We start from the raw sequence: 18,777 nt of genomic DNA on the forward strand, positions 1-18,777 counted from the left end.
TTTTAAATTTGAGATGAAATGAAATATGTTTCTAAATAAAGTTGAATTATCAAAACGTTTTCAAGTAGAGGGGGGAAATCTAAGTAGACCAATAACCATACAATAAGTTGGAAATCCTATAAAAGATCTGTTCAAACTACAACCATAACCCACGCACCCTTCAAGGAGCCAGACCGTGATATTTGATAGGTGAGTTTTAGCAAAGCTATCTGAAGAACGGATAGTTCCCATATAAACTGTTCTAGGACACAGAAAAAGACAGTAAACTTCTTAAATTATTTTATAAAGCTAGCATAATCCTGATACCAAAACTTGACATATATAAAATTAGAAAAAGTAACAACAGACCAATTTCACTGATTAATAAAATACAAACACCCAAAAAAAAAATATTAGCAACTGATTCCAGAATTGTACTGAGTTAAATATAGGATGACCAAGTAAGGTTTATTCCAGGAATGGATAAGTGATTTAACATTTAAAAATCTATTGATGTAACCACATGAATAAATTAATGGAGGTAATTATATGATTATTTCAATAGATACTACAAATTATTTGATAAAATTCAAAAGCCAATTCAAATCTTTTGTAAAATATAAATAGAAACTTCCTTATATCAGAAACCAAAATTAAGCATTACATTTAATGGGACATTCTCATTATATTCAGGGATAAAATGAAGATATCTATAATCTTTGTGATTATTAAACGTTGTTTGGCAGTCTTATTCAACATTGGAAAAGAAAAAGAATAAGAAGTATAAATATTATAAAGGAAGAGGAAAAGTTATCGTTACCATTGTCTATTAAGAAAAATTGAACTAATCTGAAAGTCTATTCACTAATAAAATTAAAAAGAGGGCAATATAAAAGAGAAACAGAAATCATTATCTTTCCTACATATTAGTTATTTAGAAAATATATCAGAAAAAATCCAATTCATAATAATAATAAAACTCATAAACTACATAAGAATAACTTTTTTTTTTAACAAATACATTCAACACATAAAGGGAAAAATCCAAACATTACCAAAGGACATAAATGATGACTTTAATAAATTTACATTAAGACTCATAAGCACTATTATTTACTTGCTGAATATTAGGCACTGGGGTAAATTCATTATAAATATTATATCATCTACTCATCTCAACAGCTCAGTTGAGGAGCTGTTTATCTTCATTTTACAAGTGAAGGCACTGCAGCTCACAGAGGACAGGTCACTTCCCTAAGGCCTGGTCTCTTATTCACTATGTAATACTAAAGAGAGTGAAAATTAAAACGGGTGGAAGAATCAATCAGGCAACTTAAATGATTAAGGCGCAGGAGGGAAAGTGCGGGGAAACTGAAGAGTGTATGTTCTGCTTGAAGTGGGCAACTGCTACTCACCAGGCAATTGCTGATAATGTGGAACTGTGAGCTCAGCACCGACAGATTTTCCATTCTTCAAAAGAAGCTGGAAATCTGAAGTGGATTAACAGTGTTCCACTTCCAAAAGTTTAAGGGGGGTCGGGGTGGTGGGTGAGGAATGACATCAGTGAAAATGACAGAGGCCTTTCCTTCCACAGAAACAATGAAATAATAAGCAAAAACTGTCAGTCGACTTTGTCGGGACTCTGGAAAATAGCCAAAGGCCAAACCAAGTAAATGCTGACTCCAGGAAGAGGTAACTTACAAATAATAGAAAAGCACTGCAGCATTTTTTTTTGTCCTTGTTCCCAGCTTCTCAATGCAGCAACAGTTTTGAAGATAACAGCCCATGTTCACAGTGTAGGACCATAGTCCCTGGTTCCAGAGACAGCAGAACACACCTTATTCTTAAAGAACTGTTTGCCTCTTTTGACTCGTCTGAAGGCTACTTGATGGACTGACACTAAGTGTCCAAAGGATAGAATATTGAGACAGAAGATCAATAAGAAAATATAAGACTTGAACAACACTATAAACAAACTAGACCAGACATAAAAAGAACATTCCACCCAAAATACCGGACACACAGTCCTCTCATAGAACATTCTCCAAGAGAGACCTTGTGTTACACCACAAAACAAGTCTTCATAAATTTAGAAGATTGAAATCCCAGAAGTATCTTCTCTGACACACACAGAAGAATGAAGCTATAAATTTGTAAGAGAAATAAAACTGGAAAATTCACAACTATTTGGAAATTAAGCAGTACAGTTTTAAATGACTAATAGATGATAACAGTATTACAAGGGAAATGTATACCTTGCGATGAATGAAAATAAAAACACAACATCCCAAAACTTCTGGGATACAGGGGAAACAATGCTCCAGAGGAAATTTATGGCTGTAAATGTCTACATTAAAAAAGAAGAAAGATCTCAAATCAACAACCTAACTTTACACTTTAAAGAACTATAAGGAGAAGAGCAAAACAAACCTGAGCTAGAAGATGGAAGGAAATTCTCTTTTAAAGAATAGAGCAGAGATAAATGAAACAGAGTGTAGGAAGACAACAGAGAGAAATAACAAAACAAAAAATTGATTCCTTGAAAAGGTTAACAAAATTGGCAAAACTTTAGCTAGACTGACAAAAAAATAGAGAAGTACTAAGTAACCAAAATCAGAAATAAAAGTGGGGACATCACTACCAGTCTTGTGGAAGTAGAAAGGATTATAAGAGAATACTATGAACAACTGTATAGCAAAATTAGATAACATAGATAAACTGGACAAAGTCCTAGAAACACACCTACTACCAAAACTGACTCAAAAAGAAACAGAAAATACCAGACCTGTAACACAGAAAGAGATTAAATCAGCAACAGTGAAAAACAGCAACAAAAACTACCACCAGACCAACCCAGGAACAGATGACTTCACTGATGAAGTCTACCAACAATTTACAGAAAACTTAACACCAACCCTTCTCACACTCTTCCAAAGAGTAAAAGAGAAGGGAACACTTTCTAACTCATTTTGTACATCAGCATTACCCTGATACCAAACCAGACAAAAGACATCACAAGAAAAAAGAAAACTAGAGACTAATATCTCTTATGAATATATATGAAGAAATCCTCAAGAAAATACGAGTAACTAAATTCAGAAGCATATTAAAAGCATCATACCCCATGAGCCAGTTGGATTTATCCCACAGATGTTAGGGTAGTTCACCACGTAAAAAGTAATCAATGCTATGCACTATATTGATAGAATAAAAGAGAAAAAAACACAATCATTTCAATTGTTGCATAAAAGGCAGTTTTAAAATCCAATACCCTTTTATGATAAAACACTCAAAAAATAAAAAAAAAAAACAACAGAAGGGCACTTTCTCATTCTGATAAATGGCTTTGATGAAAACCCGTATCATAGTCAGCAGTGAAAGCCTTCGCCTTAGGATCAGGAACAAGACACGGATGCCCACTTTCACCGCTTCTATTCACTGCTGTCCGGGAACTTCTAGTAAGAGTTTAGGCAAGAAAAAGAAAATGCATCTAAATTGGAAGAAGAGAGTAAAACCATCCCTATTCACAGGTGACATGATCTTATATACAGAAAATCCTTTAAAAGCCTACAAAAAACTATTAGAAATAATAAGCAAATTTAAAGTTGCAAGATACAAGATAAACTCACAAAAATCAGCTGTATTTCTATACACTAGTAATGAACAATCCAAAAAATGAAATTAAGTAAACAGTTTCATTTATAGTAGCATCCAAAAGAATAAAATCCCTAGGAATAAATTAAACCAAGCAGAGGGTGAAAGACTTGTACACTGAAAACAACAAAAGACTGATGAAAGAAATTAAAGAAGCTATAAATAAATGGACAAAACATTACATTTTCATGATTGGAAGACTTAGTATTCTTAGAAAGGCAATACTATCTCAAAGCAATATACAGATACAATGAGCTCCCTATCAAAATTCCAATAAGCTTTTTGCAGAAAAGGAAAAGCCAGTATTAAAATTCATGTATGACTTCAAGGGTCTGTAGCAATTCAAAACAATATTAAAAAAGAACAATGTTGGATAACTTGCAATTCCTGATTTCAAAATTTATTTTAAAACAGTAGGAACCAAATCGTGTGGTACTGGCATATGGGTAGATAGATAGACTAATGGAATAGAATTGAGAATCTAGAAATAAGTCCTCACCTCTATGGCTGTAATGGACTAAACTATGTTCTCCTCAAATTCATTATGTCGAGGCTCTAAGCAATACATCAGAACAGCCAAGAATAAAACGCAAGTATGCAGAGCAACTGGAATCCTTTTATACATTGCTAGTAAGAGTGCAAATTGGCACTACCATTTTGGAAATCTGTCTGGCAGTATTTACTAAAGCCAAACATAAGCCTATTCTACAATCCAGGAATCCCACACTGTGCACTGTTCCAAGAGAAATGAGCACTTATATCCACGAAAAGACACATAGAAGAAAGTTCTAAGTAGTTCCAAGCTATAAACAATCCAATGTCAGTCAATGTCAGAGTTGATAGATAGTTTGTGGTATTATCACGCCATGGAATATGGCACAGCAATGAAAAATAACTATATACTGCTACATGTAAGAATATGGTAGTCTCATAGACATAATGTAGAATAAAAGAGGCCAGAATAAGAATCAGATTTTGTGGTGTTCAAAAACCAGTAAAACTAAGCTATGGAAACAGAGATCAGGACCATATTTAACTTTAGGAGTGGTATTCACTGGGTGGGGACATGAGGAAACTTGCTAGAGTGTTGGAAATAGTCTATATCTTGATCTGGGCACTGTATAAATAAATGTATACATATGTAAAACTTCATCAAGTTTCACACTTAGTTTTGAGCGCTTAACTTGATGTAAGGGAAAAAAAATACACACACACCAAAAAGTACTAAAATAAAATATAAGTGGGGAAAATTTATATAGTCTTAAGAGATAAGGAAGGTCTTTTTAAGCATGACCCCAAAGATTAAAAACTAGAAAGGGAAAAATGGACCTTAACCTCATAAAAACAAAAAAATATAAAAACTGCATAGCAAACAAGCCAAGAAATTTTATTTGCAATTTTTATAGCAAAGAATTAAATATTTTGATATAAAAGAAGCTCCTATAAATCAATAAGGAAAAGATAAGAGCAAGACTAGGAAATTTACAAAAAAGGAAATCCAAAGTCATTAAACATGTGAAAAAGAATACAAATGAAAACAAAATACTATTTTTCACTTATGAGAGAGGCAAAAATGAAAAATATACACAGAATCAGACTTGGTATAGGAAATAGTACTCTCATAAATTACTGGTGGAGCAAGGGATTTTTTAAGTATAGTACTTTCAAAAAACCAAAATAAGCACATTTCCTTAACCAAGTAATTCTGCAACTGAAAATTTATCTTAAAGAAAAAAATATGACAAGCTTATAAAATGTTTGTACAATGATGGTCAATGCAGCACTATTCCAAACAACAAAATACATTAATATAATAAATTACACATGTATTTTGAAATAGCTATTCTTTATGATGCATATGAGCTAATTATATATTATCTCATTTAGTTTTCACAAGAATTCTGAGAACTATTACATTATTCTCATTTTCATCAGCAGATGAGAAAATTGAAGTTCAGAAAAATAATGAGATTTGCTCAAGCTCAAAAATCTAGTAAGTGGCAGATATAGAAGTAGAGCCAACTTGGTCTGACTCCAAAAGCCAGTGTGTAATTTAGATTACATATCTTGACATGGAAGAACATCTAAATCATAGTCTTAAATGAAAATGTAGTTTATAGCACAGTTGCATGGTTTGATTCTGTTTTGTTAAATATACGCACATCTATATATATTAATAGATTTGCATACGGAAAATTCTAGAAGTATACATATCAACATGTTAATAATGGTTATCCCTTGGGTGCTTGGGGAATTTTTTTTAAATTTATGCCTGTTTTTCTTACTTTTCTACAATAATTTAAATAATTAAATTCTACATTTAATTTATAAATGGGAAAACAAATCTACAAAATCAATGCCCCTTTGAAGTTGCAAACCATAGCCTGTCAGCTGTTTTACTCCACACATAGCACCCACTTGTTCCACACATTTTAAGATAAATAAAGAAGGCAAATTACTAATATGTTTATATTCAACAAACACATCTTGAGCACCTGTTATGTCCTAGGTACTGTTAGGTAAATGATTTTATTTCAGTGTATCTAAATTCTCCTTTCTGCCCCTAAGTATGATGCCAAGGGTACCCACTCTCCCTCTCACTCCTTAATTGCTACTATTTGGATTTTAAATCTTATTTCTAACTATTGAATACAATTAAACCCATTTTAAAAGAATATCTGGCATTATACTACCAATCCTTGCCCTGCCTTAGTGATTTAGGCTTTTAAGAGTCCAAGTTTCATCAGTTACCACCTCTGCACCGCCCTGTTCCGGAAAGCAGAAGTGTTGGCTGGAAGTAGATTCTTAAGGTTTATTTCAAAAGGGGAGGAGCAAATCTCAGAACCTGGCCACCACCACTAAGTGCAAATTCCTCACTTGTTAAATATTCCTTCTCCTGTCTCTTCCCCACCTTCCTTACTCCTTTTCTTTCTGGAACTCTGGCTCCTAACCCTAGCCCTCCCTTATGCTCTAGGACCATCGGATGGTGTGATTTTAGAATCCATTCTCCCTTGATTACCTCTCCTCCCTCCAGCTCTCCAGCCCTCTATGACTAATTCTGACAGAAAACACCTTGGCGTTTGAGTTTCCACAGCCAGCATAGCTCTTCCCGGAGGAGATGGAAAACAGCTGTTCGCCTGTCCCTGGAGACAAAGAAAAGGATGCTCCTGCAGCAATAAACTGCCAAGGGGTGTGTAGGGTGAGGGTAGGGAAGAGGGCAAATTCCTCCTCTCTACACTCTTACTGTGAAGAAAGATCCGTATGACTTTGGTAATGAGTGTTAATTGGGACTAAACCCTTCCTAGTACCACTAAAAACAGCACCAGCACTGTTTGTAAAGGCAGGATTTAAAACATTTTTTTAATTAAAAAAAAGAAGAATTTGGCCGCATAACCACAATACGGATTCTCTTAAGAAGAGTAACATTTAGCAGGACCATTTACCAGCACAGTGCCCAGCACGAATATCATACCGTGCGGCACAACTGTGATTAGACAAAAGTCGGTGGCCGATGAAGCGCGGATTTGATTGACGGCAACAGTGACCTCGGTTCAGGTATGCCGCCCTCGTGCGGTTGGACGCGTGTTCATCGCTAACATTTTGTTGGTTAAAGTGATACCTGAACGATCCTATTTCACACATGCCGCAGTGGACCTCCACAAGGAAACAAGGAGGGTACCGCTCTAATGCGCCGATTCACAGAGCCCTGAGACCTTGTCGCTGGGCGGTGGCGACGCCACACCTCTGGTCATCACCTCTTCTCCGGAGAAGGGTGTCGGCCCCTGTGCTGGCATCCACACTGCGAGTGGCTGGCGCCCCAGTCCAGGCTACGCCTGGAGGCAGCGGCGGGCGGCCCCGCTCACCTCCAGGTATCCGCCCGCGGGCCCGGAAGAACTGGTGCAGGGAGGCTCGAACAAAGCCCGCAGGCATTGTCATCGCGGGCTCCTGTAAGGTTGCCTGGACGACCAGACTCGGCCCCACCCACAGCGGCTTGGCAGCCTAGGGCAGTCAGGTACCAGGCAGAAAATGGAAGAGCCTCCAGAAGAAGTTCCGGCAGAATCCTTGGAAGTCGAAAGCAAACCCAAGTCCTCAAATGACAGCCACACAGACAGACAGGAAGACAACAGGCAGAAACAAGATGAAGTGGAGACAGATGACCAGACTGATCACAAAACAGCTGACCAGGCTGTCCAAGGAGTGTCTGGCCTGGCTGAACCAAACAAATTTAGTCAAGCTGACCCCAAACTGTATGAAAACATTGGAGAAAGAACATCTGATCAGGCTGACCTCAAAACATCCGACTATTTTAATGTTATCGATGGTAGAGCATCTGATCAGGTTAACCGAAGAATGTCAGAACAGATGGACAGCAAGGCATCTAGCCAAGCTGATGGGGTCGAGACTGAACAGGTTGACAGCCAGATGTCTGCTCTGCCTGAACAAGGTACCTCTGAACAAATTGAACAAAGGACTTCAGAACAGATTGATCACAGGACGTCCAGCCTAGCTGAGAGAAGATCTTCTGAACAGACTGACCGTAAACCATCTGTCCCATCCGTACAAATAGCCTCTGAGCAGATTGACCACAGAACGTCCCACCCAACTGACCAAAGAACTCAACAGATTGAAAGTAGATTGTCTGGCCTGGTTGAGCGAAAATCTTCTGAACAGATTGACCATAGATTGTCTGTCCATGCTGACCACAGAGCATTGGTAAGGACTACCAGCGAAGTGTCTGACCAAGTGACTAAACCAGCTGAATACCAAGCTGCTGACCCTGCTGATCACCTTAAAATTGACAAGGCTGACCACAGTGTATCTGACTTAATGGACAAAGAGTATGACTACACAGAAGACAACGTGTTTGACTATGGAGAACATAGCCAGTCTGATAACAGAATGTTTGCAGATTTTGGCAACATCAGGGAAGACAAAGAAGATGACTTCAGAGTACAACCCTGCAAATTTGAGCCTAGCCAGACAGACAGCAACGTATCCAACGTTTCCCTTGAAACTGACACCGAAAGTGTAACCGATCTGCAAGCATTCAACCCATTTGATGACAGATCGATCGGTCACTTGCAAGAAAAAGACTTAGCCTATTCCCCAAAATTTCCCTCCATTTCATCCAAATTGGATTACATCATCAGTCAGGAAAAAACTCAAGCCACAGAAATCAAGCCTGTAGGTTAAAGGGGCATTTGATACCCACCTGGGAAGTTAGAGGCCAAGCCTGGGGCCTGTAGTGGTGACATGGGAGAGTGGGGGGAGGGCACATACTGTGGTGAGTAGCATTCAGGAAGGACAGGAGAAGGGTGGGAAATAATGAGATGTGTTGCCTTCTCTGCTACGCTAAGTAAGGCAATTCAGGAAGGATCAATGAACCAGGATTCAGGAGACTGGGTTTCAAGTCCTGGTTCTGCTGCTAACACTGGGACACTAAGTCATTTCCCCTCTCTGGGCTTCTACTAAAGGAAAGGAATTTGGAGTCAATTGGAGATCTCTGTGAAGGGGAAAGTATTTGAAGTAGCTTGGAGATGTCTAAGGTACCTCCCAGGACTTGGGGTGCATTGGATCAACCAGGTCTCTCATAATAATGTGCCTTTACTCCAATTCCTGGTGTTCAGATCCCATCAGTATCAGCTTCCACTGATCAGAGCAACAATGACAACAAAACTTCCTGGAGATTTTTTATTTATTTAAGACCCTTTGGGGGGATATTGTTATTTCAGGATGATAGTTCAGAAATCCAAGAAAGAAGGAGTTCTCAGGCATACAACAAACCTTATAGGAAGCAGTTTCCTCCCCTAATATATGAAGATCCTTATTACTTTGCACTACAATACATGGAGAAACACCACATTCTGCAAATATTCCAGGTAAACCTCTCAATCCCTTTCTTTAATTGTGAGCTTTACAGAAATTATAATGTAAAAAACAAACTTTGACCTGGCTTTCCAGTGGTACAAGAAAGAGCCTTTGCTAAAGAGATATGATCTCATTGAGAAGTCAGTAAGTGCATTAAGATGTATTAATCAATACATAGTAAATGATAAACACCAAATGATTGTTACCATAATATGAAGTCCTTCAGAGGAATTAGAGAGCTGGTAGATTAGTTGCTAGGGAAAAACTTGGCCAAGAGTTAAAGTTTGAGCCAGACTAGGAAGGAAGGACAAAACATTGACAATTGAAAAGGAGAGAAAAAGACTTCACAGGCAGGAAAATAATACTTTCAGAAGATGACCAACTTGTGACCATCTAAGAAACCACATTCTTTAGGGGAAAAAAGAAGTAGTTAAAATTTGCTTCTGATTCTTGAAATTACAAATTTTATTGCCTCAGGATATAGGGTGGGAAACTTCTTTAAATTATGACATTCATGGGCCAGTATAGAATTATATTACCATATTTATAAAATTTTTGCTGTTTTGTGGGTTGTTTTTGTTTCTGTTTTCCTGACATGTGTGTTTTTATGTTAATATTACCCGGCAAGGCACATGTACATGTATAATAACATATATACATGAAGTAACTTTGAAGTTAGAAAGTTGTAGATAAGAATGGCCCACCTCAAATGAAAACATTTAAACTGGAAAATTTTAATTGTAAAGAAGCAGAATGTAGAGGAAAGAGCACAAATTTTATAATCTGTTAGCTCAGGGCTCCAATCTAACTTTGCCACTTGTCATCTTTGTGATTTAGGGGAAATTATTTAACTGCTGTGAATCCCAGTTTCCTCATACAAAGTGGGGATACGTGGAATTTACTTTATTAAGCCTGCTCTGTGCCCTTTTTTCTTAAAATGTCCTTTAATGGGACAATGTTAGTGGCTGGGTTTCCTAGCTTTAATCAAAGAACTACTAATTATTAAACTGAAGGGTTAAAGTTGTAGAAAGTAGAATTCTAATCATTCTGTAAGTAATTTTCCTCATCTGTCAAGAAAAAAATAATGCTTATTTATTGAACATTGTTATAAGAAAAATTAATTATAAATATGTCTTTAATAGAAACATGTATGAAATAATTGATTGACATGGGTGCACTAAAGAGACCAGAATATTTCATACCTGAAATTTGCCCTATTGTTATTCCCTGCAAATGAAAATTCTGCTTACTTTATTATAGTATTTTGAGTTATTCAACAACAACAAAAAAGTCTGGAAGTGAGTCCCTGTAGTTTTTTTTATATGCTTTCTCATTTATTATTATAAACACTGAACATCATTTTCACCTTTTAGGATCAAATGCCTCAGAAGGAAAGTTCTATGTAAAATCATAGTGTTTTAAAAATTGTATTCAATAATTTTTTCTTTGACTAGTTTTCAAAGAAAGTAATTTATTGATTTCCCAGTCTATTAAAGTCACAATTCTCAAAACAAAAACTTTCTCCAAAACTTTCTCACTACCTATTTGATCTTGGAAACTAGAAAAATATCCATTACTACTTATTACTAAATTTTTATTCCTCCACATTTTACCTTAATTTGCCTAAAACTATCAGTAATAAGAAAGTAATTTGTAGATAGAGATGACTTTCTTTAACATGCTATGATAGATTAACGCAAAACATTGCTTCAGGTATAACCTGACCGCAGAACTTTAGCTCAGAACCATAATGCGATGCGTTACTCTCTCTCTCTCAGCAGATCACTGAATCTTTAGTCTACGAAAGGCCAGCGGACCCCCTGAATTTTATGCTCTGCCAGGTATGGAATAGGAGAAAAAGGACCACCTTTTTATTCTGTTTATTGTGAAATATAGCACACATACAAGTGTACAGGACATGGACAACTCAGTGAATTATCATGAAGTGAGCATACCAGTAACTACCATTCAAGTTAAAAAAAATTCAAATATTACTAGCATCAGAGAAACCCCCTTTCTTTCTGTCATGGTTATTGCTCCCCACAAAGGGACTGTTACTCTGACTTTTATGGTAATGACATTCTCACTTTTCTTTATAATTTTATTATGAAATATGAATCATGAAACACTTTGGTTTAGCCTTGTCGGTTATTATTTATTTGTTTCTTTGTTTGTTTGTTTTAGTGGTTAAGAGCATGGCTTCTACAGCCAAACTGCTAAATTTTTTTAAACTTACTTTTCATTTTTAATATTTATACAATTTTTAAAGTTTACTTTCCATTTACAAAATCTTGGCTATATTCCCTGTGTTGTACAATACATCCCTGAGCTTGTCTTGTCTTACACCCAGTAGTTTGAACCTCCCTCTCCTCCACCTCTCTACTGTCCCTCCCCGCTCCTCACTGGTAACCACTAGTTTGTTCTCTGTATCTGTGCAGACTTGTCAGCTTTTTAGACTTTATATAAAGGGAACCATGTAGTAGGGGTTCATTTGTTCATTCTTTTGCTCAAAGTTATGTCTGTGAGATTAATCCATGCTGTTGTGTGTGACTGTGGTTCATTCATTTTCATTACCGTTGTAGTATTCATTGGATGCAATGCCACAATTTATCCATTTTAGTTGGATGTGGACATTCAGGCTATTTCCAGCTTAGAGCTATTATAAAAATTTTTCCTGGGAACTTTCATGTGCATGTCTGTTGGTGCACATATACACATATTTCTCTTGGGTAAATACCCACAATAGTGGTTGCTGGATCGTAGGGTATGTGTTTGCTCAGCTCTAGTAGATTATTTCAAAAGATTTTCCAAAGTGATTGTACAATACTCCCACCAGTAAGCAGGGTATGTTAGAGTCCTTGTTGTCTTACGTCCTTACTGCTTGCATCCAACACTTAGTGTTACCAGTCTTTTCAGCATTTCAATGGATGAATAGTAATCAATCATTGCAGATTGAACTTGTTTTTCCTGAGTACTGAGGCAGTTGCATACTTTTTCATTTGTTTTTGGCCATTTGGAAATACTTCTTTTCTATTGTATTGTCTTTTTTTATTCATTTGTAACAGTTTTCTATATATTCTGGTTTTGAGCTCTTTGTTGACTTATTTGTTGCACGTATTTTCTCCCACTCTCTGCCTTCCTGTTTCATCTCTTAAAGGTATCTTTAATGAACAGAAATTCTTAATTTTTATTTAGTCAGATTTAATAACCTTTTTATTTCTGATTAGTCCTTCAGGTGTCCTATTTTAGAAGTCTCTCCTTAGTCCAATCTCCTGACCATAGTCCCTATATTATCTTGTTTGTGAAGGGTTTTTTTGTTTGTTTTTAATTTTTTTTAATTTTATTTGTTTTTTGTCTTTTACGTTTATATCCAATCAGTCTGGAATTGATTTTGTGTAGGATGTGAGGTGGGGTCGAGTTTCATTTTCTTCCAAGCAGACATCCAATTAACCAAGCACCTTATATAAAAAGACAGTACTCTTTATTTGATTCCTATAGTATATTTGCCAATCTTCGCTCCACTACAAGAATTTCTTAATTAGAATGCCTTATAATAAGTGTTAATATCTAACAGAGCAAGTTCTTACATTTTATTCTTCTTTTAAAATATCTTGGATGTCCTTAAGCCTCTGCTTTTGCATATCAGTATTTAGAATTATTTGTCAAGTTACACAAACACACACACACACACACGCTAGCACACATTGATGGGATTCTTATTGGGATTACATTGGCTCTGCTGATCAATTTGGGGAGAAGTGACAGCTTAAAACAATGAGTTTTATTCTCTCCATTTATCTAGGTCTTTAATTTCTTCCAGTACAGTTGTCATTTGCATAAAGGTTTTATATATCTTTTGATAGACTTATTCATAGGTATTTTATAATTTTGATGCTATTATAAATAGAAACTTACACAATTTCAGGCTCTAATTTCTAGCATATAGAAATGAAGCTCATTTTTGTTGATCTTATATGCAGTAACCTTATTAAACTCAATTTATTAATTCTAATTATGCATTTGTAGATACTTTGGGTGTTTCTACATATATAATCATATCATTTGCAAATAGTGACAATTTTATTTGACCTTTCCAAACCTTATACTTTTCTTTCCTTTTGTCACATACATTATATGTATCTTCTCTTTGCCCCTTTGGATCCACCTTCCCCTCTTCCTTATCCTGCAAAGAAACTAATCTGGACTAGATCAGTAAGTTCTATTTCTTCTGACTCCCAGTTGGGTTAAGACAGTGGGAAACCCTGGAGGAAGCCTGGAAGGAGGAAAGAGGATGAGGTCAGTTTTATTTCCCTGTCCTTTTCCCCATAATCTGTCTGTCCTGAGTTGTCTGGAAGTCACTGCTTCTCTCAAGGCATCTTACTTCATATAAATCTTCACTTCTGGATTATAGTAATTTCCTTGCCTCTTGACCTTCACTCCTAAGGTTAGTTCTACTTTTACCAGCTCTGGATTATTACATTATCTCCTGTGACTACCTTATGCCTAGTTATTTTTAAATAACCCCTTTTTAAAATAAACTCCCATTGAATTTTTTCTATTTTGAAAGTGCCATCCATCTCCTGTTGGAACACTGGCTGATACAGTACACTGGTTAGGGATCACCAGTAGAGTTAATGCTGAATAGAAGTAGCTACAGTGGTTCACCTTGCTGGCTCTCAAGCTTAAAAAAAAAAAAGTCCTATTTAATCATTAAGTATAAATGTTTGCTGTGTTTTATGAATACTATTAATCATATTAGGGAAGGTCTTATCTAGTTTGTTTTCTGAGAGTTTTTATTATGAATTATTAAAGTTTATCAGATTATTTTTCTATATCCATTGGGATGATTGTATGATTTTTCTCCCTTCTGTTAATGTGGTGAAATATATTTATTTTCATTTTTTAAATTTTATAAACATACATACAGAAAATTACACACATCAAACTGTACAACTTGACTAATTATCACTGATGAAATAGAGCCATGAAACCACCAGCCAGATCAAAAGACTGAAAATTACCAGCTCCTCAGAATCCCACATAGTGCCTGTTTCCAATCGCTACCCTTTCTCTTCCACAAAACAATCACTATTCTGACTTCTAAATTAGTTTGACTTTTTAAAATTTTATGTAAGTGGAATCAGATAATACTATTTGGGGGCTGATTTCTTTTGAGCAAAAGTATGTTTGTGAGATTCCTTTATCTTGTGCATATTTTTCATTTCTTTTCATTTCCGTATTCTATGGTAGACATTTGGCTGTTTCTAGCTTTTTTGGTTGTTATAAATAATACTGCAGTGAACACTCGTGTACTTATCAGGTGGTGCACATGTGCATGCACTTCTATCCAGAAATAGGTTATTGACATAAGTTCAGCTTTATACAACAGCTGCCCAAAAGCTTTCTGAAGTACTTAGATCAGTTTACAGTCCCACTTAAAGCGGTATTATTGTAGTTTTCTTCATGTTTCTTGTTCTGTGCTGCTTGGAACTTCTAAGAACCGTGGGCTTCTGGTTTTCAGCATATTTTGAAATTTGTCAGCTATTATTCTTCAAACATTTTTCTGTCCCAGCCCTCTCCTCTGGGAGCTCCAGTTACACGTATGTTGGGCCAGTTGAAGTTGTCTCAAAGCTCTCTGATGATCTGATGTTAATTTTTTTTAATTCTTTTTTCCCTCTCCATATATCATTTTGAATGTTTTCTACTGTTACGTCTTCAAGTTTACTGATTTTTTCTTCTGTAGTGTGTAAAGTACCATTAACTAATAACATGCCAGTGTATTTTTCATTGCATACATTATAATTTTTGTAGTTTTCATCCCTAGTAGTTTAGTTTGTATCTTTTCTATAATGTTAATATCTCTACTTTTTGAACATAGAGAATACAGTCATAATAACTTCTCATTTTCCTGCTTGTTCATATGCCTAATACTTTTTAATTGAGATATAATTTGACATGTAACATTGTAGTAAGTGTATGCCTGGTAATTTTTGATTTGTGCAATTATGCATCTTACCTTAGCAGGTGCTGGATATTTTTGTATTCATGTAAATATTCTTGGACTTTATTTTGGGACCCAGCTAATCTACTTGGAAACAATGTGATCCTTTCTGATTTAGCTTTTAAGATTTTCTTCGAGTAAAGCAGAGCAGTGTTCCATCTAGAGCTAATTATTCCCCACTACTGAGGCAAGGCTTTTGAGTATCCTACCCAATGCTCCATGATTCATGAGGCTTTTTAGTTTGACAGTGAACTGGCTTGGTTCTTTCCATGACCTCAGATAGTTTCCTCGCACATAGGCATTGATCTGTTCACAGGGGATTACTTGAAGGAGACCTTCTGCAGATTCCAGAGTTCTTTCTGTGAGGTTCTCTCTTCTCTGGCGCTCTGTCCTATGAACTACAGCTGCCTTGGTTTCCCCAGGGCCTCAGCTCTATTTCCTTAACTCAGGGGTCTTTAGTGTTCCTCTTGGGTTCACCTTCCCTACAGAGAGGCCAGGAAATTTTATGGACAGTAGGCTGGAGCAACCATGAGGCTCACTTTATTTCTCTCCTGTTTCTCACAGAGCACTGTCCTTTGTTGCCTGATACCACTATCTTAAAAACCAGTGTTTCTTAGATGTTCTCCATTTTTCAGTTGTTTCACGCAAGAGGGAAATCTGGTCACTCTTAGAAGAAACAGAAGCTCCAGATCTTTGTATTTTATTGCTTTTCATCTGTTTTGAAAATTTTTCAGCCAGTATTTTTTCACATATTGCTTCTATCCCTTTTTTCCTCTCTTCCCCTTCAGAGAACATAATATTTGCCTGGAGATTCCTTTTTTATTTATTTTTAAATGTTCTTCACTGACAGACATTTCAAACATATGCAAAAATAGAGAATAGTGTATTTACCCTCCATGTGCTCATTCCTCCTATTTAGTAACTGTCATCACATAGCCTATCTTATTTGATATATGCTTTATCCCCATTCCTCCTCCCCAGCTTATCTTGAAGCAAATCCCAGTTATAATTTCATTTGTAAATATTTCAGTATGTAACTCTTAAAAATAAGGACTTTAAAAAATATCTAACCACAGTACTATGATGATCTAAAATATTTTCAGTGATCCTTTAATATCAAGTAATAAATCACTGTTTGTATTTCACCAGTTGTCTACTTTTTGTTGTTTCTAACTGGATCAAAATAAGGTCCATACATTTTTACTGGTTGATTAACATCCTAGATAAAGATTCACCTTTCATTTCCCTCTCTCTCTCTCTCTCCCTCAACAGTATTTTTTACTGAAGTAACCAGGTCATTTGTCCTGAAGTTTCCCAGTCTGAGTTTTGCTTATTATTTTCCAGTGATGTCATTTAACATGATCTTCTGAACCCTATATTTTCTGTAAATTGCCAAAGTTATATTTAATGGTTTCTTTAAACTCAGATTTTTTTTTTGTCTTGAAAAGATTGCTTCACACTGCTCTTGTCTTTCTCCATCAGTTGGTGCACAATGACCCAGCCATTGATGACTTTTTGTGCTATAAGCTGTTATTAATGATCATTTCCTGATCCATTAATTCATTAGGGATTGCAAAATGGTAGTATTCTAAATTTATCATTCTTTTTCCATTTATTAGCCATAATACATCTCATCAACTATGTGGTTACCCTAAGGAACAGATTACATAGGAAAACAGGATAAATGCTTTACCCCTTTCTCTTTACTTACCAGCTTTCAGAATTAAAATCTTTCATAGAATTGTCTGAAGAAAACAAATGTTTTTATTATTATTATCAATTCATAGATTTAAATGTACTGTATGTATTTCAGTCCCCTTGCACTTATTCTTGTTGACGCTCAGGTTTTCCCATTTGAGGCCAATGGAAATGTTTTGAGGATGACTCCTAGCACTTTTAACACTCCTTGTCATCTTTGATCACTGCATTATGTTGTGCTATAACAAGATGTTCCAGAAATAACTTCTACTTTTCCTGTCTCAAACCTGAAAGCACCCATTTCTTCTCATCAAATTTTGCTTCATCAATCTTTTTTATTTTAGCTCTTCTAGTAGTATTGTAGTTTTAATGTGCCTTTCCCTGATAAATAGAAATATTGAACAGCTTTTCATATATAATTGGCCATTCATATATCTCCTCTTGTGAAGTGGATGTTCAAGTCATCTATCCACTTTTAAGCTGGGCTGTTGTTTTCTTGTATTGAGCTGTAAGGTTTTTTTATATATATTCTGGATAGATCAGTCTGTTATCAGATAAATATATGGCAAATATTTTTTCTCATTATGTAGTTTTCCTTTGATTTTTCTTTACAATGTCTTTCAAAGAGCAAACACTTTCAATTTTCATAAAATACAATTCATCAGCTTTTCCTTTTTAGAGTTTTTGCCTTTTAAGTCCTATCTAAGAAGTCTTTCCTAACACAAGTCACAAAGGTATTCTCCTATGTTTTCTTCTAGGAGATATAACATCTTCACTTTAATACTTAGGTCTATGATCCATATGGATTTATTTTTTGTGTATGGAGTTGTCTTAATTTTCTTTTGACGCTATAACAAATTATTATAAACTTAGTGGCTTAAATCAACACTTATTTCTTATAGTTCTGTGGGTCAGAAGTTTGATACAGGTCTACCCATCCTAAAATCAGGGTGATGGCAGGCCAGGCTGTGTAGCTTTCTGGAGGCTCTAAGGGGAGAATTCATTTCCTACTTTTGGGGGTTATCAGCAGAATTCAGTTCTGTGTTTGTAGGCCCAAAATCCCATTACCTGCTGGCTGTAAGCTGAGGGCCACTCCCAATTTCTAGTGGCCACTGTATTCCTTGGCTCATAGTCTCCTTTCTGCATCTTCAAAGCCAACAACAGGTTGAGTCTCTCATGTGTGAGTTTCGCTCTCATAATCAATCTAGCTGGAGATTAATCACTTTTTTGCTCTTGTCAAAGAACCAGATTTTGGCTTTGTTGATATTCTCTATTATTTTTTCAATTGCATTGCTTTTTGCACTTATCTTTATTATCTCCTTTCCTCTTCCTAATTTTGGTTAACTTTACTCTTTTTTTCTAGCTTCTTAAAGTAAAACCTTAGATAATTTATTTTAGACCTTTCTTCTTTTCTCATGTAGACATTTAAAAATGTGTTTCCCTCTAGGCACTGCTTTAGTTTTATCACACATATTTTGATATGTTATCTCTTTATTATCATTCAATTCAAAATATTTTCTAACTTCCCTTGAGATTCCTTCTTTGACCAGCTATTTATTTAGAAGTGTGTTGTTTAA

The 18,777-nt window shown here is 35.7% G+C and overlaps 1 protein-coding gene across 1 annotated transcript; it reads left to right on the forward strand.

The window, feature by feature from the left end:
* The first annotated feature begins 7,659 nt into the window (after positions 1-7,659).
* On the forward strand, positions 7,660-11,465 carry TEX55 (testis expressed 55). The gene is made up of 3 exons (XM_032481230.1): positions 7,660-8,817; positions 9,366-9,512; positions 11,283-11,465. Exons 1-3 carry the CDS (start codon positions 7,660-7,662, stop codon positions 11,388-11,390), a joined length of 1,413 nt encoding a protein of 470 aa, XP_032337121.1. The 3' UTR covers positions 11,391-11,465.
* Positions 11,466-18,777: the final 7,312 nt, after the last annotated feature.

Source organism: Camelus ferus, chromosome 1, assembly GCF_009834535.1.
Source record: "Camelus ferus isolate YT-003-E chromosome 1, BCGSAC_Cfer_1.0, whole genome shotgun sequence".
Classification (NCBI taxonomy): domain Eukaryota; kingdom Metazoa; phylum Chordata; class Mammalia; order Artiodactyla; family Camelidae; genus Camelus; species Camelus ferus.

What these genes read in the sequence shown, in the direction of transcription:
- TEX55 (XM_032481230.1), top strand. Translation starts at nt 7,660, where the DNA reads ATGGAAGAGCCTCCAGAAGAAGTTCCGGCAGAATCCTTGGAAGTCGAA. An exon ending in AAGCCACAGAAATCAAGCCT is followed by an intron (nt 8,818 to 9,365) that starts GTAGGTTAAAGG and finishes TTGTTATTTCAG; the next exon opens with GATGATAGTTCAGAAATCCA. An exon ending in ACATTCTGCAAATATTCCAG is followed by an intron (nt 9,513 to 11,282) that starts GTAAACCTCTCA and finishes CTCTCTCAGCAG; the next exon opens with ATCACTGAATCTTTAGTCTA.